We start from the raw sequence: 23,074 nt of genomic DNA on the forward strand, positions 1-23,074 counted from the left end.
TGTGTGTGTGTGTGTGTGTGTGTGTGTGTGTGTGTGTGTGTGTGTGTAGTGCTCCGTAACAGAAAGGGAGAAAGGGAGAAGTATGTGCTGAATGAAGGGGCCCCGTCCTGCCTCTTGGCCAGTTTGAGAAACCATATTCCCCGTCGTCTGCCACACTCTCTGCCACATCCCACCTAGGCCTCTAAGCGCCCAGGCCTGCTTCTCAGGGGATAAACCAACCCGCACCCTCCCGTGTTCCTAATCTAGAAAGCGGCAGCTCGGAGTGTCGGACACGATCACACAGAGATAGCCAGCGCTCTCGTTGATAATACTGTTTATTGTCCACGGACCGAGCGGTCACTCGAGAATGACACAAGGCATCGGAGACATGCGCTGTCTGCTTGTCGACTTTCAACAACTCTCACGTGTTCCCAGCACAGGAAGGTCTCAGACTTCATATTCCAGCAAAATCACATTGCCCCAAAAGTAAAAAAAAAAAAAAAAACGAACAAAAAAATCCAAACAAAAACGAACAAGATCAACAAAGCTTTAAATTACGGCGGCAAGTCCGATATTTCTTAATACTTATCAAGCCAAGATTTGGAAATAACTACAATGTAAACTTTATTTTAAATATTTTGAGTTGCTTGCAGAAGTATAGAGGGAGGAAAGAGCAGTGCTTAGAACATAACATATAAATTAAACAATGCTGAATGCAGCCTTCTTAAACTATATATATATGGCAACTATTTACCCTTGAGGGTATCTGAGTGGCTTCTCTCGGCCACCACCAGGTACTTCATCTTTTTTTTTTTTCTGCTCAGCATGGCTACAAGACGGATGTGCGTAGACTGAATATAAAGGCCATCTTTTAGAACCAACCTACTCAAAGATTCTTTGCCTCGTAATAATTGGAACTGGAGAACAAAAGATGGGAGACGGAAAATCAACGATACTCAAGGAACTGAAGAAAAGGTCTGAAGGAATCACCATCATAGGCTAGCTACCGCGCCATTTCCACTCTGGGTCCACTGCTCCCACGATGCAGAAACCTTTGGAAAAAAAAGGTGCGAGTCTAACCCCTACCAAGGGTAATAAAAAATACAGCACAGGAATGATTACAACTGATGTCAGAAACAAACCAACACATTTAAAAAAATCGGCAGAAACAGGAGTAAATGTTACATATGATAACACCGTACAGGAAGCAGACGGGGGTGGGGTGTTATACTGATTGGAGGGTCTGGTGTTCTCGTATATACTGAAATCACAAGGACTGGTCCATTATGACATCTTACAAACTTTCTATCACTGTACAGCATGAAGACGCCCTTGGAGCGGGCCGGATTCCTGGAGAGTCCCCTAGTCTGCCCTAGAAAGGGAGTCATCAGAATCTGTGCTGACCAGGTCCCGGGTAGGCATGGGGGCTGCATGCCACTGGTGGGGGAGGTCAGGAGTCTTACAGGTGCTTTGGGGTCACCGCAGAATAGAGCAGGCTTAGAAGATGACTTTGGAAGAATTCTGCAGAAGGACCACTCCCAGGCTGACAGACTTCAGTTTCACTGTGTGTGTTTGCATATAGCGTGCATGATAAACTCAGAACAGTTTATCTTTAGAACACAAGTGGGAAGAAAAAGGAGATTATCTTTACTGTTGCTGAGAAATTTCTGCCTCTGCTAACTCCCAGTTTACTGGCATCAGGAAACCACCTTTAGGGAACAGATAGGTTCCCTAGTTCCCTATGAACTTTCTTAACCGAGAGATCTTCGTAATACAAGAAATATAAGCAGAGGTGGGTACACTTGTAATTTGGGTTCACATATTCTCTAAAAATTCATCTTTAGAAGAATGTCTCTTAAAGCTGGCCACAGAGTCCTGGAGGCCCAGAAAGCAATGAGAATTCTACTGACGCCACCTCCCTCCCAAATCCGTCCTTCCCTGGGGAGGACTTCATTCTACGCTGCGTTAACTTCACTCTCGGGAACCCCCGCATGGCACAGTGACAGTCAGTCTTCGAGGGAGGTCATACTCTAAACCTCTGGCACCTGCTTGGGGGCCTCTGAGGCGTGTTGGGGGACAGAGCGGGACCCAGCTTTTGATGTCCTCAGGATGTGCAGACGGCACAGCCAGCTCATGCCACCAGCCACACACAACCCCTCGCCAAGCAAATTCGCGCCCCTCCACCTAGATGCCGGAGGCCAGAAAGAGAAAGAGGGAGCGAGGGGCCTCAGCAGCTCAGTAAGGAACTACAAGGGCAGCCAAGCCCCGCCCCCGCAAATGTCTGCCCCAGGGCAGAACGTGGCAGGTTCCGCCAAGGGCTCGGGTGTGTGTTGGGGGCCAGGGATGGGAATCAAAGGACTTGGCTGGAGCTGAAGCTCCTTGTCCCTGCATCGCTACAAGGTCTGGGAGGGAGGCTCCCGATGGAATTCTGCAGATTAATACAATTAACTGGGGCTCCATTAAGAGCAAGCCACCGGTCCAGGGCTGCTCCCAGACACACAGAAGTCACAGGTACTGGGAGTCCGTGGTGGGCATGGGGGAGTCTGCGGGGGTACAGGGCACTTACAAGGGGCAGGGGCTGCCACCCTAGGGCCAGAGGTGGAAGCTGCAGGAACTGAGGGACATGCCCCTCTCAAGAGGAAAGGGACCTGGTAGGCCTGCTACACAGTCTGGCAACGACCCTCAAAAGTTTCTGCAAAATGCACACTTCCAGGCTCTGCCCTGACCAGGCTAGGGGACCCTTAAGTCGCTGCCTGCTCAGCGTTTGTGACAGTGCCAAGGCTGGGCCTGGGAGGGAAGCCCGAGCGTCCTGCCCCTGCCCGCGCTCAAGGATGGGAGACCGAGTTGCGCAGTGTCCAGGCTGGCGGGTGGGGTATGGGACCCACCTCTGCCTCCAGACCCACAACGATGTTGAAAAGGAAAACGGGGGTGGGGAGGAGAATCACACTAATTTAGACCCACTTGGATGACTGTTTTATTCATGCTGTTTCCAGGAAGGGATGTCGGAGCTGGACCAGTCTGAACTCTTGGAGGCTTTCAATTGGCCACAGGGGTGCTGGTGGCCTGCTTACGGGTCCTCGATGTCCAGAAACTCCTGCTTGGGGGGTGCCGCTCCACGGTACCACGCACAGGAGCCGTCGCTTCTCTTGATGCAGGCGAAAAACTTGGCCTGGTGCCCGTTGATGCTCTTCTCCGTGACCCAGTCCATCCAGAGGCACTCGTCCGGAGAGGAGATGTAGCACGGGATCATGGGGCAGCGCGTGATCTAGGAAGGGGGACGCAGAGGTGGATTCAGTCAGGGACCAAGGCCACTCACGGGGGCATCTCCAGAACCTGGCAATGCACCTGGCGAAGGTGCTCGAGGGCAGTTTGCAGAATGAATGACCAAGTGAGTGCACCAGGAAGGGAGGGAGCTGGGACTGGAGTCCAACCCGCTCCATCAGTAGCCTTTCCTGAGCCCCATACTCTCCAAATGGTAGTAGGCAGCCTGCCCAAGGCGGGACAGTACATAGTCTCTACACCCCCAGCAACTGCGAACGCTCCTCCACTTTGGGCCATCTGGTCTACCTTCTCTGAGCATAACAAACTGGCTTCAGCTCAGCCCTGCCCTCCTGGGAGTATAACAATAATAACAATAAAGGGTCTTGAATCTACTGGATAGGTTCAAATCAAATTAAAAGGACGTTGTCTTGCTCCCAAGCACGCATGGGTTTAGAGGGGATCAGCAAGTAGCATTTTGGCAAAAGAACCTGAGTTCACAGGAAGGTGAACACCTTCAGGCTAAGCAAGGAAAAACCAGGAACTCGCTTCTTAACTTCATGTTGGGCACAGAGGAGTTCGCTGGACCTACGTGTAGCTGTAGGTCGGAATTCACGTTCTGAACGAGCTAAGGACAGGAGGGCCCATCTACCAGGATGGGCAGGAGGGCGGCACAAGCAGCGCCAACCGGCAGAGGCCAATCCCCGCAGCCTCACACAGGGCTGCGCTGGGCCAGCATCTTCGGGACCCAGACTCGCATCCTGTGCTGGGGCTGGGGGAGGGGCAGTGCTGATGTGTCAGCAGACAACACGATGGGAGCCCGCGGGCCGTGGAGGAGATCTCACCTTCTACGGCTGCTTCTAAGCATTAGCGCCGCTGTAACTGTGTTTGGTGCAACCTCTGGGCCGCTTTAAGAAGAGGGGCTGGGGCTTCAGCACACAGACCCCACATTTACACGGACCCATGCATGGAAATGGCTGGTATGTTGGCAAAAGCATAGCACCCGGGACACTCTTTCACAAGGCACACAATTCTCTGCCCTTGTACATTTGTAGAAAGATACTCCTAGGACCATGTTCTCCCCACGAAACTCCTCCTCCTAGAAGGCTTCCTTCCTAGAAGCCACAGGCCACATGGTCAGATTCCCCTCACCTCCCAAATGTCCCTGGCTGGACATCCTCACTTGTGGGTAGGCCACACCTCCCCAGAGCCCTGGCCTAAGTTGGGACCCCAAGGACTGAGAGGCCCAGGAAAGCCAAGGATCAAATCCCAGCAGTCCACCCACCTGGAGGAGGTGGTGGTGAGGCGGAGCGTGGGAGGAGGTAGTGGCGGCTTACCTTGCACTCACAGCCCATCTGGTACCTGTGGTTCAGGCTCTTCTTCTGGGTGGTGCTCAGGGTGTCCCAGGGCACGATGAAGTCGCAGAGGGTGATGTGCATCTTGCCGTTCCCCTCGGCCTTTCCTGAGTAGACAGGGGTCACCAAGCTCAGGACGAGTCCTGGGTTCTCATCCTCCTCCTGCATTTGGATGTGGCTTGGGCATAGGGAGGGTCAGTTCTGACAGTACCGTGTGCTGTGGGCTCAGTTGTGTCCCCTCCGAAATTCAGATGTTGAAGCCCTTACCCCTAGCACGTCAGGATGTGACTGAATTAGGAAAGAAGGCCTTTCAAGAATTGATTAAAATGAGGTCATTAGGGTGAATCCTAATCCAATAGGACTGGTGCCCTTATAAGAGGAAGAGATTAGACACAGACAGACAAAGAGGGACGACCATGTGGGGACACAGGGAGAAAGTGGCCATCCACAAGCCACAGAGAGAGGCCTCAGAAGAAACCAACCCTGCCAACATCTTGATCTTGGACTTCCAGACTCCAGAATTGTGAGAAAATAAATTTCTGTTGTTTAACCAGTCTGTGGTTTTTGTTATAGCAACCCGAGCACACTCATACACTGTGGAATATTTATTCTGAGTATAAAGAGAATGCAAGCTCACTGTAGAAAACTTAGAAAAGGTAGGAAATAATTTTTTTAAAAAATTTATTTATTTATTTATGGCTGTGTTGGGTCTTCGTTGCTGTGCACGGGCTTTCTTCACTGTGGTGCACAGGCTCCTCGTTGTGGTGGCTTCTCTTGTTGCAGAGCACAGGCTCTAGGCACACAGGCTTCAGTAGCTGCAGCACGCAGGCTCAGTAGTTGTGTCTCACGGGCTCTAGAGCGCAGGCTCCGTAGTTGTGGCATGTGGGCTTAGTTGCTCCACGGCATGTGGGATCTTCCCGGACCAGGGCTCGAACCCGTGTCCCCTGCACTGGCAGGTGGATTCTTAACCATTGCGCCACCAGGGAAGTCCGGTAGGAAATAATTTTTAAAAACTTCTCTCTTTTCATTACCTAGAGCTAAATTTTGATGCATTTCCTTCCAATATTCTTTTATGCACACGTATTCACACACACAAGATCATGTTGTACGTAGATTGTATTGTTTCCTGGTTTCTTTCCACCAAATATTTATTCCTAAGCATTTCCTCCATTTGATGTTGAACTTGTAATTCTGGGTTGTTCCGTTATGAACAGTAAAAATAGAAATTTATAAAATCAGAAATCTGCCCTGAATTCCTTTTATTGGGGATGATGAGATGCTGTGGTACCTTAGGCTCCTGACTCAGCCCCCTTCCTCCTTTTGTGAAGAGTTCTCATTGGTGACAGCCCGGGCATTAACTGAGCAGGAGAAAAAGACAAGCCAGTGTATTCTGGTGACTGACAGAACCTAACGAGGGCCAGGGAGGTCGTCTAAAATCTTGTCCCTCCTGCTACAATGGCACCTTGTCAAGAGGCACAGATACCCAGTGATGACACCAGAGCCTGGCAGAGAGCGACACGCGATTCCCTCAGAGGCAGAGAGGAGCCCCGGGCTGCACCCTGAGCGCCTCGGCTTGACAAAGCTGCAATGCATCCGACTTAATGATCTCAGGCATAGCCCTGGCCACGGACAATCTGCTAATAGAAACATAGCTCAGCGAAGCACTGATGCAGCTTGTCGTCAACCGTGCCCTGTCGGGAGGAAGTGAAACAGAAATCTATTGCCAGGGGAAAGATGAGATGGGCTGCCTGAGGCTGCGAGCGGCACCAGTGACATCCTCTGCCACCTGCCCATCCTTTGCTGGGCAGGTGGCAGGAAGCAGTCCCCAGGTATGAATTCTCATGCTCTTACCTCTTCTTTAAACACGCCTCTTACCTTCAGGAGCTCTATTTTTCTTTGTATCTGTTTAGAGTTGTATGACATTCCAGGTAAAGAAAGGTATCAAGGAGCAGAATGACTACTGTAGCATTCATTCTGATCCTAATAACTAAAAAAATATACGTCTGGGTGGCCTTAAACTTCAAAAATAGCTATTTTTTTTCCCTAGGCCTATAGCTACTTTCTATGAGTTCAGAATAGATGAGGAGCAAAATGGACAGATGGCAAGTAACTCCTTCCCACAGCCTGGTTTCTTCTGGCATTTACTACCTTGCCCAGGCTGGTCATTCATCAGAGGCAGGCTGAGTTCTCAGACTGGTCTCTCCCTCCAGACTTCCGGAGCAACTTCCACTGTGTCAGGTGACGGGCACCAATATCCCACTTCACATCGTTCTTTGCCTTTCTTACGTATCTTGTTCCTTAACCAGCTCATAAACACGAAGGGTAAGGGTTGTGTCTTAATCCTTTTTTATCCATAGTTCCTTGCACATAGTAATGGCTCAATAAAAGTCTGCTGACGATGGCGTGGGTATCTGTTCTAACAATGTGCTTCATTATCTTTTTCTTGCTGTCTTCCTCTTTAATCTTTTCACCACCAATTCAAACTTCCACAGAGGGCATAGAGATGAAATGGAAATTGTATAGTTTCAGTGGTCCCAGTTACTGGGCTCACATGAGCTTTAACTGTCACGTGTAAATGGTGTAGCATCTCAGAATGTTAAAAGGCGACCCCTTTCAGTAGAGGTAATTAAGACTTGGTTGGGCACGTGAGCATCTGTCTGCCTTCGAAAAAAAGCAAAGTCTTTCTTGGCTACAGAAAAACAGGAATTAATTAAAATTTGTAACTGAGGGTTGTATGTTTATTTTTCCTTCCGGAGGAGAGGACTGTAGAAGAAAATTACAGGGCCGATTCCATAACAGTTCCTGAACACAAGCGTCTCACGGAGCCAACTCAACATGTGAAGTTGAGTCATCAGCCCAGGAGGAGGTGGGCTGCCCCAGGCTGTGTGGTCACTCCTGGGGCTGCAGCCAGCGCTGGCTGAGTGGTTTACTGTGCCCCGTGATTCTTGGTTAGCCCATTCCGACTCCAGGAAAACAAGATCTAGAGTCTGTTCTTTAGAAATTAAACAGATTTGTTCCAGAGCTGTCTCTCTGAGCCAGGGAAGGAAGTCAGATTAGAGAGGTCCCTCTGTAATGGGGTGAGTCAGCCGCCAGTGGAAGTGCCTTTTATTAATCTTATGTTCCATGGCCAGTTAGGGCACTAAAATGTGTCCCATGTCACTTGCTTGCTTCCAATACTAAATGTGAGGTAGTCGAGATGATAGGCACACAGTCACCACATGAATTTCCCTTCAAGTGTTTTTAATTTTTATTATAAGTGGAGCTACAATTTGGATGGTTTCATGTGTAGCAAGCTTCTGAAATGTGTGTGGCAATTACTTGTATAACTGTCTTCTCATTCAGCCTGGGGACAATTGAAAGGGCCTGTGGTAGGAGCAGCACAGGTCACATACATGTTCCATGTTAAATAGCACATACGAACGGCTGAGCTTCCGCGTGGGAAAAATATCAATGTTATCACGAGTGACTTGAAATCGTGAGGCTTTCTGCACTTGACTCACGATGCTCCCTTTGGACATGAAGTCCTTCCCTTTCAGAAAAGGGTCTGAGCACAACTGATTTTCCCTCCACGTCCCCCAAAAGAAAGAAAAGCAACCACCAGGAAAACAATCACCACGCGGCCACCACGTGGACCTCCGCTCTTGTCCTGGACCCATCTGCTAAGCAGCCCTGCGGTTTCCTTGCACTCTCGGGGTAAGCGGAACGGGGCAGGACCCAAGCCCCACGCTCCACGGAGACACTGCTGGGGCTCCTGACTGCTGGACATAAGCCATCTCCCCATCCTGCCTCAGGATCCGGCCAAAGGGCCCCATGGTCTGGACCACCCATCTCGTGGAATAAAGGGCGGTGCCCCGCTCCTCAGAATCTCGGGGCAAGAGGCAGGTCTGATTGACTGAGAAGGGCCCCAGGAGATGAAATAATGTCCAGAGGCTACTGACCTCGAGGGAGGTGACCAACCACGGCTGCTGGGGCTCAGCTCTCCTGAGTGTGTGCAGACTGGCTATTTGGCACCTCTGGAACAAAAGGTCTGCCTTGACCCAGAGGAGGGCAGGTTCTCAGTCCTGGCTGCACACTGGACTCTCCTAGGGAGCTTTACAAATGCTGATGCCGGGGCCCCACCCCTGGAGATTCTGCTTGAATTGGTCTGGGGTGCCGCCTGGCCATCAGGATTTTTGCAAACTCCCTGTGGAATTCCAACGAGCAGTGCATGTGGAGGACTGCTGGGTTAGGCGTTGGGGCAGTGAGACTTCGAAACCTGGACCAATGATGGAAGAAGCAGAGTGTAACAGACCCAGGGGTCAGGCGGACCAGGGTCTAAATTCCGGCTGCACCATTGCACCACTCCCCGGCAGCGTGACGCTGTCAGGCGTGTGCTGAGAAACGCCTGACCAGCAGCTCTCCTGGGAGGAAAAGCTCTGGTGTGTAGCGTTTGCCCTAATTCTGTGGTGTAAATACTCCCCCTCTGGCCAATTTCAAGCTGCCACCATGACATCAACCGAAGTTTAACAATCGGCTTGAAAGTGAAAGTGGGTTCAGGCACACACCACGGGACCTGGGAACACGGCTCCAGCCTCTACTCCTCAGTTTTCCTCATCTGTAAAATGGGGATAATAGGGGGTAGTGAGGATTAAATGGAACCCACATGGAAAGCATTTGGAGAACGTCAGTGCCAGGAAAAGGGCACTCCTATTTCTATTAACAGGGAGCTGGTGAAGCCTGATGTAGAGGCCTTTAAGACAGAGCCTCAGCGTGGGTAAGGATTCAGCTGGGCATGTCTGGAAGCAGGTCCTAGCCCACACTGAGGTCGCTTTTCCACCAGGAGCCGCCCACGACAGGATGCAGGCTCTCCCTCCTTGAATAAGGGCTTCGGCAGCTCTGCAGTTTGGCCAGACAGCCCTTAGAGGGCAGTGTGGAGACTCAGCAGGATGGCTGAGGCTCTCATTTTAAAGGGTGTTAGAGACAAGGACAAAAAAAGGACACAGAAAATCAGAAGCCTTTGATTGGCTGGGGCAATAAGGTCCCTGAACCAGGTGTGTCTCCGCCAGTGCCATTTCCTGTGCTACTGTGATGTCACAGTCAGGTTGTCAGCTCTCTGCATTGTGATTTTTGTCCTCATCCGCTTCTCTCCATTTGACATTATCTTTCCTACTGTAAAAACAGTAGATACTGCAAATGTGAAACGGTGCAGCTGTTTTGTAAAACAGTCTGTCAGTTCCTCAAATGGTGAAACACAGCGTCACCGTAGGTCCTGCAGTTCCACTCCTAAGTATCTACCCAAGAGAAATGAAAACACACGTCCAGGCAAAAACTTGCACACACATGTTCAGAGCAGCATTGCTCATAATAGACAAAAGGCAGAAACAACCCCAGTGAAATGCTGAATGGATAGGAGAAATGCTGAATGGGTAGTACATCCATCCAGTGGAATATTATTCAGCCATAAAAAGGAGTGAAGTGCTGATACATGTTACAACATGAACAAAACATTAAAAACTTTAAAAAACATTATGCTGAAAGAAGCCAGACACAAAGGACCACATGTTACATGATTCCATTCATAAGAAAGTCCAGAGTAAAGAAATCTACAAAGAAAGATTAGCGGTTGCTGCGAGCTGGGGTCAGGGGAGAGTGGGAGTTAGGAAGGTAATAGCTAAAAGGTATAGGGTTTCTTTCTGACTGTGCTGAAGGTTGCACACCTCTGTAAATACACCCAGACCCTTGAATTATACACTTTAAATGGGTGAATTGTATGCTGTGTGAATTATATCTCAATAAAGATGTTAAAAAATAATAGGTGCTCAAAATAAAACATTTAGGAAGTTCAGAAGGGCCTATAAAGGAAGGAAAAAAATCTCCCATTATCCCCAAGGAGAGGGACAAAATTCTTGAGGTATTGACAAAGAAACTCACGGAAGCAGGTGCTGGATGTGAGCATTTTGTGGAAGGGAGGGAGGTACTTGTCCAAGGAGAGATCCCAGAAGCCTCCTTGGCCCCACTGCACCTCCCTCCCTGCAGCACCGCCCTTGCACGGCCAAGGTCAGTACCTTCTCCAGACACTACATCTTCTGGGTCCTGGCACCTGCTAGGGTCTCTGCCTCTTTGTACCTTTTAAGCATTCACTCACTATTCACATTTCCCCACGTGTGAAACTTATCTTACTTTCTTTAACTTCTTCTCCTGTCCCCCCGCGGGTGGGAACATGGGCTTCCTGACAGCAGGGCCCCAGGATCTCTCTTCCTGAACCCCTGCCATGCCGAGCACAGAGCTAGGCACCTAGGGGCACCCGCTAAACATGTGTTGAAACGTGTGAATAACCGGGACGGAGGAAAATCCCCCAAATCATGGAGATTTGGATTTGGAATTCATTTTATGATTAAATTGGGATTTGGGGAACAAAATAGGATGTCGGTCTAGGGGAGGTGTCCTGTCTCTTCTTTTTTCTTAAGTTTGTGATCTGACTCCTACTTTCCCTAGAAGAGGGCAGCAAGTTTCCTTGGCTGACCCAGACAGCACCGGCCAGTATAGGGGCCACCAGCTGCAGATGGCCGTTCACATTTACATTTAAATCAACTGCAATGAAGTAAAATGAAAGCCCCAGCCCCTCAGTTGCACCAGCCGCAGCTCAAGCGCTCAGCAGCCGTGTGTGGTTCGTGGCGGCCATACCGGACAGCACGGGCATACAGCATTTATGGCATCACTGGAGGTTCTGTTAGACCGGGGCGGGGTCTCAACTCAGGGTGATTCTGCCCCTGCCCCGGGAACATCTGGTGATGTCGGAGACCCCACGACTGGGGGGAGGATGTTACAGCAATCAGTGGGTGGAAGCCAGGGATGTAGCTAATGTCCTACATGCATAGGAAAAGCCCCCCAACAAAGAATGATCTGGTCTCAAATGTCAATAGCGCTGATTCTGAGGACACCTGCTCTGGACTCTGGGGGGAAGCCTAGGTGGGCGGGCAGAGGAGGCAGTAGAAAGAAGTAAAGGGAAATCATTTTATGTAAGAATAAAAGAGTATAATTTTTAAAAGAGATGCAATGATAAACAAAATGTGGTCTATCCATACAACAGAGTATTATTCGGCCTTAAAAAAGGAGGAAATTCTGACATTTGCTGCAACATGGCTGACCCCTGAGAACATTATGCTCAGTGAAATCAGCCCATCACAAAAGGGCGAACGCTGTAGGATCCCACTTTTATGAGGTCCCTAGAGGAGTCAGATTCACCGAGACAGAAAGCAGAATGGAGATTGCCAGGGCTGGGGCGAGGGGGGCGTTTAACAGGCATGGAGTTTCAGTCTGGGAAGATGAAGGTTCTGGAGACGGATGGTGGTGGTGGTTGTACAACAATGTGAACGTGCTTCACGCCACCAAGCTGTACACCTAAGAATGGCTAAAATGGTCAATTTCATGTTATATATATTTTATCACAGTAAAAAAAGAGGGATACGACGAACAAAGCAGCAGGTGAGTAGAGAGCGTAATAATATCCAGAGATTTAAAATGAGGTTTCAACTCTCCTTCCCCGCCTCCTGTCCGGGCTTGAGCACTTCCAGCATCTCACCTCTTTGCGTGCACCTGACCTCAAATTCCCTATGAATACCGGTTTACTTTGTTCCTTCCCCTCAAGTCACATTGGTTCCACTATTCTAACAAGGGGAATGTCTAGGACAGGAGAAAATTCACTAATTCTCTGACGGGAATTAGGCAGGGAATCCCTGAGACTTCTGAATAGCACTGTGTGTATCGTCAGGGCTCTGTTCCACTTTGAGCCACCCTGCCTCCCCACCCCTGCAGGGTCCCTAGGAACGTTCCATGCCCATATCCACATACACACCTGCAATGAGATACTCCTTCTTTCCTCCAATGTCCAGCGAGACCCCGCACACTGCGGAGGAGGGGGCCGTGTAGATGAACTCTATGTCCTTGTCAGGTCCCTTGAACATCTGGAAAGAGGAGAATGAGAAATGTAAACGAATTGGGCGGCACAGCCACGTTCCCATCCCGAACACGGCGGGGCGCCCCGACCTGCACCCATGGTACTGCCAACATGGAAGAGGGGATGGAGATGTACCAGTAAGACAGATCAGAAGACGACCATTCCTAATGCACGGGATTCCCTGGAGTCACTGATTTACTTCTTAGTGTGGCAGTTGTCACCAGGCTGGGCATGAGACTGTCATCCAGAAGGACCCGCCTCAGATAACACACCCGCTCTCCCTACCACCTGTGAGGTCATCTCAGCATCCCTGGGGAGGGGCTTATGTCTCTCCAGGTGATTCTGACACATCACGGAGTATCACCACTTTGTGTCTTTCCAGGAATTTTACGCACTGGCTACTTGACGGGGACCAGAGCGGAGAGGCGCCTCTCAATTAGGACGTAACTCCTTGGGCAAGTGGAGTTTGACTTTTCAACTTGTGATTTTCTTACAGCCTCTTGGGAACAGACCTGCTGCCCAGGTGAAGGGGTGCATTGTTCCAGTGCCTGGGCAGGAATTGAGAAAGCCACAGCCAGGGAGCTCCTGCAGCCCCATCAGGGACAGTGACAGGCGGTGGCCTGAGTGTGGACTGAGAACTGCCCTCCACGCCAGTTTTGAGGGTGCAGGCTGCTGGAAGCCGGGTGAGCGGGGGTGGGGGTAATGGAAAGGGGAGCGCACGCACGCACCAGGACCACACAACAGAGGAGCCTAAACACGGCTGTAGATCACAGACACGCGGGCTCCACGATTCCACACGAACTGCATCAGGACTCTCGCTGATGGCTAAACCGAGATTGATAGCGTTGTTTGGTTTTGGGGGGAAGAGTTTCAACAAGCAAACTCAAATGGAACAGGGTCATCCCAATGTCACGGCGAACCCGCTTTGCAAGAGCTACACCCCAACTCATGCCAAGAAAGGTTATCAATGACGTCTGTCACCAAAGGGCTGAAAGTGCTTCCTTGCTGTCAACACCTGCCTTTTCACGACCCCTCAATGAGGCGTGAGAGCAGAGATAACTGTCCTTCCCGCTTCATAAATAGAGATGTAGGCACTGGGTCACCTCTTTAAATGACATAGGCACAATGATTAAGCATTTCTTTGACCTTCTGGTAACATTTATGTTCTATTTTTTATTTTTGTAACAAAATTAAACATGGATGGCCACAACTACTACCCAGGTTGAAACGCTGTTCCTCCAGCTGGAGCCTAGAATCTTCTTCCCTCTTGTAGACCAAGTTAGTTATTGTCAACATCAGCACTGGTCCTGTCTTCCCAACCTCCCCCCCACGTCCTCCCCTCTCTCCCTCCCTCCCAAATATGGGCTCCTTGCCACATGACCTCGAACACAACCACCATTCTGAAAACCTAACAAATGCCACCACCCCCTCGGTGTGCAGCCCCCAAGCCTTCCGTCCCTCCCCTCCCCCGGTGAAGCATCTTCTCCGTCACCGGCCAGGCTGCCATGTCCATTTCCTTCTCAACTCCCCTCTCTCAGGAAGTCGTCCCAGCACACCTGTCCACAGGAGTCCCCCTCTGTCCAAATCCCCCCTCCTCTTAGAGCATAAAGCTAACCAGGCAGGACTAGAGTCCACCCGCAGTTTGGGGGAATCAGGTCACCTGCTCTCACATTGGTCGTGGGCTCCCAGAGGCGACAGCCAAGTTCCCACTGCCTCTGAACCTGCCATGGAGAGGTGAAGAGGCACTCACAGAACGTTCCACAGATGCTGTGAACTTGGTAACTTAAGGCTGAGGCTCACGAAGATGATGCATTTCTGAAATAACCTAGCTGGTGGGAACAGACCACGCCCACACCACTTCTCAGCGTTTACGGATTAAGGAAAATCAGATCCACTTGTGGCTTGACGCCCTCGTTCCTAGCTGTCTGCCTCAGAGGTGGATGGACCGAGTCCTAGGGACCCAGTGGTGCACTGAGATGGTAGGCCAGCCCCGCCAGGTCCCCGGCCCTGCTCCCAAAGCTCCCAAAGCTCTGCCCAATGGAGCAACGCAGGGACAGTGGCCATTACCTTTATTTGCTTGATCTCATACTGAATCCGTTTGATGGGGTTGCCGTAGATGTCATTCCCGGAGTCCACCTCCTTCTCGCTGACGGCTTTGGCCCTGATCACTGCAAAACAAAGACAGAGAGGTGAGCAGAGTCCCCGAAAGACTGTTCTGGCTCTAAGGAGGGGGCAAGGGGCAGCAGGGAGGTGGGAGGTGAGGGGCAAGATGACCCCAGCCCTGGGTACAGCATCGGACTCCATCCCGAGGGGGAGACCAGGAGTGAAGCTAGAGCCCTCTGTCGACAGGGCGCCAGAGCAGAAGCTCTCGTCCTTCACGACAGGGGGCTGCTGGGGCCGTCACTGATTTGAACAGCAGCTCGCTGTTGATGTCACGCTTGAGTACTCTGGGGCTTTTCTTCTTTCTCCCCAGTGTGTGTGTATCTGCGGCTGGGGAAGCAGATAAGCACACTGACTGGTCTGCAGTCCTGATCACGCAGTTAAGGATGGTGAGAGTCCCCACCCCCCATAGCCAACCGGCAATCAGGCTCTCTTGGGCTGAAGGCTGAGGGGGAGTTACCTACCTACGAGGGGCCCCATCACATTTAGGTTGGGGGTCTTCCATCTAAAAGGTCTATCTCGTCAGCCTCCTAATCTGTCCTCAACGTGTCCCTGAGAGATGTCGCAGGGATGATTCTCTGTAATAACACATACTCTATCAGAGGCACGGCAGAGGAAGGTTGAACATTTAAACTGTTGAACGGGGGGAGGAGACATTCGAGAGCAACTCTAGCAGACATAAGGGACAGATGCCGAGGAAAAAGGCCAAACAGAAAGAAGGATGATCCTGGAACGTGACACGAGATGAAGGAGAGGGGAAGAGGTCAGGCTGGGAAGGTTCCGGAATGTTCCCTGGGGCCTGAGGCTGCTCGAGGGCCATGCACCCCAGGGCTTCCTAGTAGCACTTAAGCCCAGACTCTGCTCCGACCCATAACCTGACGGGGCGCGGATCAGCAGTTCACCCTGTCACGGGCAGAGCCCTCCCTTTTTTCATTTCGAGGCTTATCAGCTGGTGGCACGGCCTGTTTTAATGGCTTTAAAAGCTTTGTCCTGGGCTTCTCTGGCACAGCGGTTGAGAGTCCGCCTGCTGATGCAGGGGACGCGGGTTTGTGCCCCGGTCTGGGAAGATCCCACATGCCACGGAGCGGCTGGGCCCGTGAGCCATGGCCGCTGAGCCTGCGTGTCCGGAGCCTGTGCTGCGCAACGGGAGAGGCCACAACAGTGAGAGGCCCGCGTACCGCAAAAAAAAAAACACCACCAAAACAGCTTTGTCCTCCAAGATTCGGCTGTTCAGGGTCATGCTGGATGAGGGTCACGTGAGTGTGGGTGTGAGCAAAATAAAGAAACAAGGAGCAGACAGGCTCAGAGGCACCTCCCACCTCCACTCCCCAATGGGCAGCTGGAATCTCAGAGCCCCCAGGCAGGGCTGTCTTTTCCCATAGAGCAGGGAGGCCCAGGCACGCGGATCCCCATCTGTGCCCATCCCCCTGGACCCTTGAAATGCGCTGTGGATCCCAGCCTGGCACCAGAGCCCCACGCCACAGCCCCAGCGCCCCACCCAGGCCCAAACCCATCCTTATTTTTCCTTCTGTCGGCGCTGAGTCATGACTGGCCAAGGCCACAGGTTCCTGTTTCCCAGGCTGAGCCTGGCCCCAACCTACAAAGCCACATCTAGGAAATGCCACCCTAGAACAGAGGGCCTTGCCCTTGGTAGCTGGTCAACCTGATCCCAGCGTCTCCTCCCACCCCCCACCCATCCTCCCTCCGCAGCACATGTTATCTTTTCTCAGTCACGTCCCGTGCAGTTCTAACATCTTTTTCGGCCGCACACTGCCCTCGTCTAAAACAGAAGACCCTGTGCAGCCTGGCGCCAGCCAGTGACTATTTCGGCTGCCGTGGTGGTCCCCCACTCTTGCTGTTCCGCCAGTCCATAATACTCCCTGAATCTGAACCTGCTCAGGGGTGTCCATACCTCTAGACAGGCAAGTTTCTTCTGCCTTGAATGCCATCTCCCTCTCTCTGCTTGGAGAATGTCCATTCATCCTTCAAGACCCAGCTGAAATAGCCCTTCCCCATCTTCCCTCAGGGAAATCCTGTCCTCCCGCAGCACTTGGTATATTCCGCAACTCTCATCCACTCTGCTGTAAACATCTGTACCCATCTGCTCAGGGCCCTGGGAGCTTCTAACAGACAGAAGCTATGCTCTAACTACAGAACAGTTAGGGCTCACTATTTGCTGAGCTGACCCTGAGATACTTGGACGGCAGCACAGGTTAGGTTTGTCTTGGTCCCTCTTACGACCTGCCTCATCTATACCTTATTGCAGTGCTGCACAGAAAGGTGTTTATGCAAATCAGTAAACATCAGGTTAGTCCTGTCCTAAGTTTGCTCTTCCGCGGCATCATCCTCAGCTCATGACATCAAATGAACCAGGAACATCCAAAGGAGATGACAGTTCTAAAAGGAGCAGTGCTGCCAGATTTTACTATGGTACGCCTAGTTCTGCATGTTTTTTGGAACTTTTTGGCACTGCTTTTCAGAGGTCCAGCACCCTGCACAATGCTTACTGCATTATAGGTGTTCAATAAACACACTGCTGGCCATTAGAAAATAAGCAAAAACTCAAAACTACAATGAGGTACCACTGCACATCAGTCAGAATGGCCATCATTAAAAAGTCTACAAATAACAAATGCTGGAGAGGGTGTGGCGAAAAGGGAACCCCCCTACACTGTTGGTGGGAATGTAAATTGGCGCAGCCACCATGGAGAACAGTATGGAGATTCCTCAAAAACTAAAAATAGGGCTTCCCTGGTGGCACAGTGGTTGAGATCCGCCTGCCAATGCAGGGGACACGGGTTCGTGCCCCGGTCCGGGAAGATCCCACATGCCATGGAGCGGCTGGGCCCGTGAGCCATGGCCTCTGAACCTGCGTGTCTGGAGTCTGTGCTCCGCAGCGGGAGAGGCCACAACAGTGAGAGGCCCGCGTACCGCAAAAAAAACCCCAAAAAACCAAAAACTAAAAATAGAGTTGCCATATGATTGAGCAATCCCACTCCTGGGCATATATCTGGAGAAAACTATAATTCAAAAAGATACAAGTACCCCTGGGCTTCCCTGGTGGCACAGTAGTTAAGAATCCGCCTGTCAATGCAGGGGACGCGGGTTCGAGCCCTGGTCCAGGAAGATCCCACATGCCACGGAGCAACTAAACCTATGTGCCACAACTACTGACCCTGTGCTCTAGAGCCCATGAGCCACAACTACTGAGCCTGAGTGCCACAACTACTGAAGCCCACACACCTAGAGCCTGTGCTCTGCAACAAGAGAAGCCACCCAATAAGAAGCCCACGCACCACAATGAAGAGAAGCCCCCACTAGCTGCAACTAGAGAAAAGCTCACGTGCAGCAACAAGGACCCAATGCAGCCAAAAAAACAAACAAACAAACAAACGATGAAAGCAGCTTTATATTCATAGTAGCACTATTCACAACAGCCAAGACATGGAAACAATCTGAATGTCCATCGACAGATGAATGGATAAAGAAGATGTGGTACATATATACAATGGAGTACTACTCAGCCATTAAAAAGAATGAAGTAATGCCATCTGCAGCAACATGGATAGACCTAAAGATGATCATACTAAGCGAAGTAAGTCAGACAGAGAAAGACAAACACCATATGATATCACTTATATGTGGAATCTAAAATATGACACAAATGAACATATCTATGAAACAGAAACAGACTCGCAGACATAGAGAACAGACTTGTGGTTGCCAAGGGGGAGGTGGGGAGGGATTGGGAGGTTGGGATTAGCAGATGCCAACTATTATATACAGGATGGATAAACAACAAGGTCCTACTGTAGAGCACAGGGAAGTATATTCCATATCCTGTGATAAATCATAATGGAAAAGAATATGAAAAATAATATATATATATAACTGAATCACTTTGTTGTACAGCAGAAATTAGCAACATTGTAAATCAACTATACTTCAATAAAATTAAAAAAAAAAAAAAAAAGAAAAGAAGCAAAAACTACTCCCCAACAGCCAAGAGACTCCATTCCATTCCACACATCAAGGTCCATGCATTTTTCTCTTATAAAAGCTCCTAAGCCTCCCAGGCAGTCTGAGTTCTTAATTGAAAGGGGGCAGCAGCGGGGCTCCATCCTGCTGTAGCCCCTCCCTGCTGTGTAGCCTCAGGGAAGTTCCCTGACCTCCCTGGGACTCAGCTGCTCACATCGGAAATGGAGACACCTGCCGCCAGTATCTGCACACCATCAAGGTGTGGGAGAACTAAGAGATGGGGGGCACGTGATGCGGTGCCTGACACACGATGCAGGTGTAGCTCAGGACAGAACAAACACAGCACCTCGGGGACTTCCCTGGTGGCGCAGTGGTTGAGAATCCACCTGCCAACGCAGGGGACATGGGTTCGATCCCTTGTCCGGGAAGACCCCACGTGCCACGGAGCAACTAAGCCCGTGCGCCACAACTACTGAGCCCACATGCCACAACTACTGAAGCCCGCGCGCCTAGAGCCCGTGCTCCGCAACAAGAGAAACCACTGCAGTGGGAAGCCTGTGCACTGCATCGAAGATCAGCCCCTGCTCACCACAAATAGAGAAAGCCCTCGTGCAGCAACAAAGACCCAATGCAGCCAAAAATAAATGAATAAAAAAAAAAAAAAGAAAAAGAGAGAAATGGAAGGAAAGAAAGTGAAGCAAGAGAGAAAAGAAAGCCCAGTTCTATGGAAACCTTCCCCAAAGTGTCAACACCCTCCAACCACGAAAGAGAGATGCTGGGCACACACCTGTCCACGTAGGTGCGAGGGATCCACAGCGCTGAGCTGCTCAGGGCAGCAGGTACCATCTGGGCTCAGCACCACTCTGCATGGGGTGGGGGGGGGAGGACACAGGCAAAGCACTGGCTGATGAATTGATCACAGCCAGAGGTTCCCACAGGCAAGTTACAGATAGGAGACCTGAGGGGCCCCACAGGGGAGGGAGGGCGGGGCAGCAGCGCACAGTGGACCCCAGCCAACTCGGCTGCGGACATCCCGACCCTCAGCTTTCTGCCCCCGGCACGAGCCAGAGTGGGGACTGTCTTCCATGCCAAGCTCAGAGTTCCGAGTTGGACTGTCTTTTAAGTATAAATCCAAAAAGCATGGGCCCCCCTCCTGTTGCCCAAAGGGAAAAAGGGATAAAGTGTGGAAAGGTCTTCAGTAACAGTCCCTGCCTTCGAGGAGATCCAACACAGGCAGGAAGATAGATGATGGACAGGAAAGCCAAGACGCACACTCTTTCCAACTGCCAGTGGCGGACAGAGGAGGCGGTAAGAAGAGCTTTCCAGAAATGTGTTCCCTGCACCTAGCACAATGGGCATAACCCTGAGCTCCAGACTGGAGGCCACTCCAAGTGAGGGATGGGCCTCTCTGAGTCCCAGGCCATTTAAAGGACAGGGCTGGGGAGAAGCAAAGAGACCCAAAGAATCTGGGAAGAAGTTAAAATGGAGGCATGGACTCATGTTTACCAAACACCTACTGCATGCTGGGCCTGGTGTTTGGCCCTGGGTTGGGGGATCAGTCTAGGTCCTGTCCACCCCCCGAGTGAGCAGCTCTGCTCCACCATCCTGCCCCTGGGGAACCAGAGGCAGCAGTAGGAGGCAGAGTCTTTATAAAGATTCCTGTTCTAACCGCTTTGGACGCAAAAATGATGGCCTCTCCCTGGGCCGCTCAGATTTTTTCTTCTTTCTCTTCTGCCGTTAACACAACATCTGGGTTTGAGATCAAGGGTGATACACTGGCTGATGAATTCACTGCCAGATGTTGGCTACTGGAATGCACAGCCGTGGACTTAATTCAAAGCACAGGCAACCGCAGAGCCCCTGCCCCCACCCCTCAGGCTGTGGACACCACATGACGTCACTTCCCCCCACTAGGAGCCTGCAAAAACAATCCCTAGTCCACCCAGCCAGATTTGGGATGGAAAAGAACGGGGTGGGTGGAAAGTCAAGGCTGCGGACGACGATCCAAAGAACACAGGCTATGTTCAGACTCCGAGAGATGACAACAGCCCAGGCGAAACCAACGGAGGCCAGACTGTGCCACTGCCCTGGGGCGAGGGGACAGGGAGGAGGCTGGCAGGAAACCTTGGGTGTCCCCAGCATACCCTGTGGCCAGGGCCGGTCCAGAGGAGCAGCACACTCGACCAGCCCAGGCCGATTTATGTCTCTCCCACACCCTGCCAACGTCTCAGTCCTCAAGTGTCTGCAGACCTTATCGGGGAAGCCATGGAGATGAACAAGCCAAGGGCATGGTCTATGGGGGAGCCAGGCCCCGAAGGAGAACTGCCTGTCAGAAGTTCATTTATTTCATACTGAAATAAACTGAATTATCCTGACTGTCTTCCCACGGGCCCAACTTCTCTCCAGAGGAATGCCATATGCTACACGTGCGAATGTATCCTGTAGGACCTTTCCCAACGGGGCTACGCTGCTCGGCGTGGGCTCCCGACCCCAGAGCACGGTAATACTGTGGATGTCAGGACTCTGATTTTTAGACATTCACGGCCTTGCACCAACACACTCAACACCCCAGAATCCCCAGACCCCAGAGCCTGCCCAGGCAGAGCTTCCGGCGCAGGGAAAAATCACGGGCCTGCCTGCAACAGGTGCGGGAATCTCCAGGATTCGGAAAAACATCTAAATACAAGGTCAAAACCCTGACCCGGGCTTCCCTGGTGGTGCAGTGGTTGAGAGTCCGCCTGCCGATGCAGGGGACACGGGTTCGTGCCCCGGTCTGGGAAGATCCCACATGCCGCGGAGCGGCTGGGCCTGTGAGCCATGGCCGCTGAGCCTGCGCGTCCAGACCCTGTGCCCTGCAACGGGAGAGGCCACAACAGTGAGAGGCCCACATACCGCGAAAAAAAAAAAAAAAAAAAACCCTGAACCATCTGAGTCTTATGTGTCTACACTGACTCAGGGCAGCAAGGGTGCCTCAGCAGCAGCAGAGGCCACCGTCACCTCCCCGCCCACCTACTGCAGCCTCCAGCTCAGATCTGGAAGGGGTGCCCAGCGAGACAGGCATTAACACGGACCTCGCCGCCCTACTCTTCAGTCTTGGTCGCAGCCTCGTGGAAGACGCCCAGTGGTCCCTCCGGTGAGGCGCACACGGTCTCAAAGCCATCCGCTGTGCGGGAGAGGTCAGGGGCTTTCGACTGGCCGGCACATTTGCCAAAGACCCTACTGGCCCCAATCAAGAGTGGGTGGGGGCCGCTCTGCTGCTGTGCCTGGAACGCGAGCCCTGGTTTGAGAGTAGAGGGTCACTTGGTCCGTTTCCTTGTCTCTGGGAAAAACTACACACCAACCATTTCAGAGGAACTCAGAAAGCAACGATTTTGTCCCACACAAGACCCAGCCCCCACTTACTCCAGGCCACGCTTCGGACCCCCAGCTCTCCAGGTGTGCTCTGCACTGCTGGGGTACTTGGGGAGGGCTGGAGGGTTCCACACTCTTGTCCACACTCTCCAGAGAAGGGACAGCACGAGGGTAGACATCTACACCCTCAAATCACAGAGCTACCAAAGTCCTCGCTTAATGCCTGCAGCTACATCCCGAGGCTGCCTCTTGGGATGAGTCTCTTGTCCCTTTAGGGTGGACACAGTGACACTGTATGGCTGGTTGACCTGGCGGAGGCCCCTTAACCTTTGAATTTTGATGAACTTGCCCCAAGTCCCAGTGGAGGGTGGACTGGGCTGCCTGCATCCTGGCCACCACTAGCCCTTAAGGGTTGAGTCAGAAATGAGGGGCGCCCCGCTTCCTGTGCCCACACCCCAGACACACAGCCTGCTGCTCTGCCCCACGAAAGCTATAATGAAGTGATCATGCTTTTCAGAGCCCTGCTCTGGATTACTGAGGGATGCCTAGCTGCTTACAAGTAACTAAACCATCTCAGTGGGCTGTGGGGAGCATGATAAAGACACTGTGAGCCTTTGCAGTGGGCTGCATCCGCTTCTTTGGGGTGGGGGCAGACCGCACCAGCTACAGGGCCAGGGGGTGGGTGGATGATGATTTAGAAAGAGGGTCGTGCTCACATGGACTGCAGACCGCTGGGACTCCCCAGGTTTCGGGGCCACGCCCCCCCCCCAACAGAACGGCACGTGGAAACGGGATGTGGCCGAGCAGCCTGGGAGATGTCACAAGGAATGCATGGCGTCAGCGCTGGCCTGGTGCCCAGAAGGCCGTGGGAGCATCTAGCCCCACCTGCCCCTCTGGCCTCACGGTGCACCCAGCCTTCACCTTTCCAGCTGCCCCATGGTGGACATGGCCCCGGGGGCTCTCCCCAAGCACTCAGCTCTGCCTTCCCTGGCCTCCATGCCAGGCCCCGTTCAGCCAGGGGTGGAGCAGACCTCCTCCAAATTCGCTGCTTTCAGGG

At 51.8% G+C, this 23,074-nt stretch overlaps 1 protein-coding gene and 1 long non-coding RNA gene across 3 annotated transcripts in view; both read right to left on the reverse strand.

Moving 5' to 3' along the window:
* Window positions 1-296: 296 nt before the first annotated feature.
* Window positions 297-23,074, reverse strand: part of TIMP2 (TIMP metallopeptidase inhibitor 2) — a 51,046-nt gene continuing 28,268 nt past the window's right edge. Inside the window, exons 1-5 of one of the 2 annotated variants that reach the window (XM_027080892.1) lie at window positions 15,153-15,183; window positions 14,596-14,696; window positions 12,427-12,535; window positions 4,575-4,699; window positions 297-3,244 (exon numbers count right to left, since the gene is read on the reverse strand). In XM_027080892.1, the coding sequence (XP_026936693.1) occupies window positions 3,047-3,244; window positions 4,575-4,699; window positions 12,427-12,535; window positions 14,596-14,696; window positions 15,153-15,168 (549 nt within the window). In that variant the 5' untranslated portion in view covers window positions 15,169-15,183 and the 3' untranslated portion in view covers window positions 297-3,046. Of the gene's footprint in view, window positions 3,245-4,574; window positions 4,700-12,426; window positions 12,536-14,595; window positions 14,697-15,152; window positions 15,184-23,074 lie in introns of those variants that run through there. The other variant, XM_027080890.1, reaches the window with a different exon arrangement.
* On the reverse strand, window positions 3,283-4,567 carry LOC113606518 (uncharacterized). Its single transcript, XR_003427591.1, has 2 exons — window positions 3,378-4,567; window positions 3,283-3,324 (listed from the first exon to the last, which is right to left on the reverse strand). It is a non-coding gene; the product is annotated as an uncharacterized LOC113606518 (long non-coding RNA).

Source organism: Aethalodelphis obliquidens, unplaced genomic scaffold (genome assembly GCF_003676395.1).
Source record: "Aethalodelphis obliquidens isolate GAN/ISIS:26980383/991018 unplaced genomic scaffold, ASM367639v1 scaffold44, whole genome shotgun sequence".
NCBI classification, from domain to species: Eukaryota; Metazoa; Chordata; class Mammalia; order Artiodactyla; family Delphinidae; genus Aethalodelphis; species Aethalodelphis obliquidens.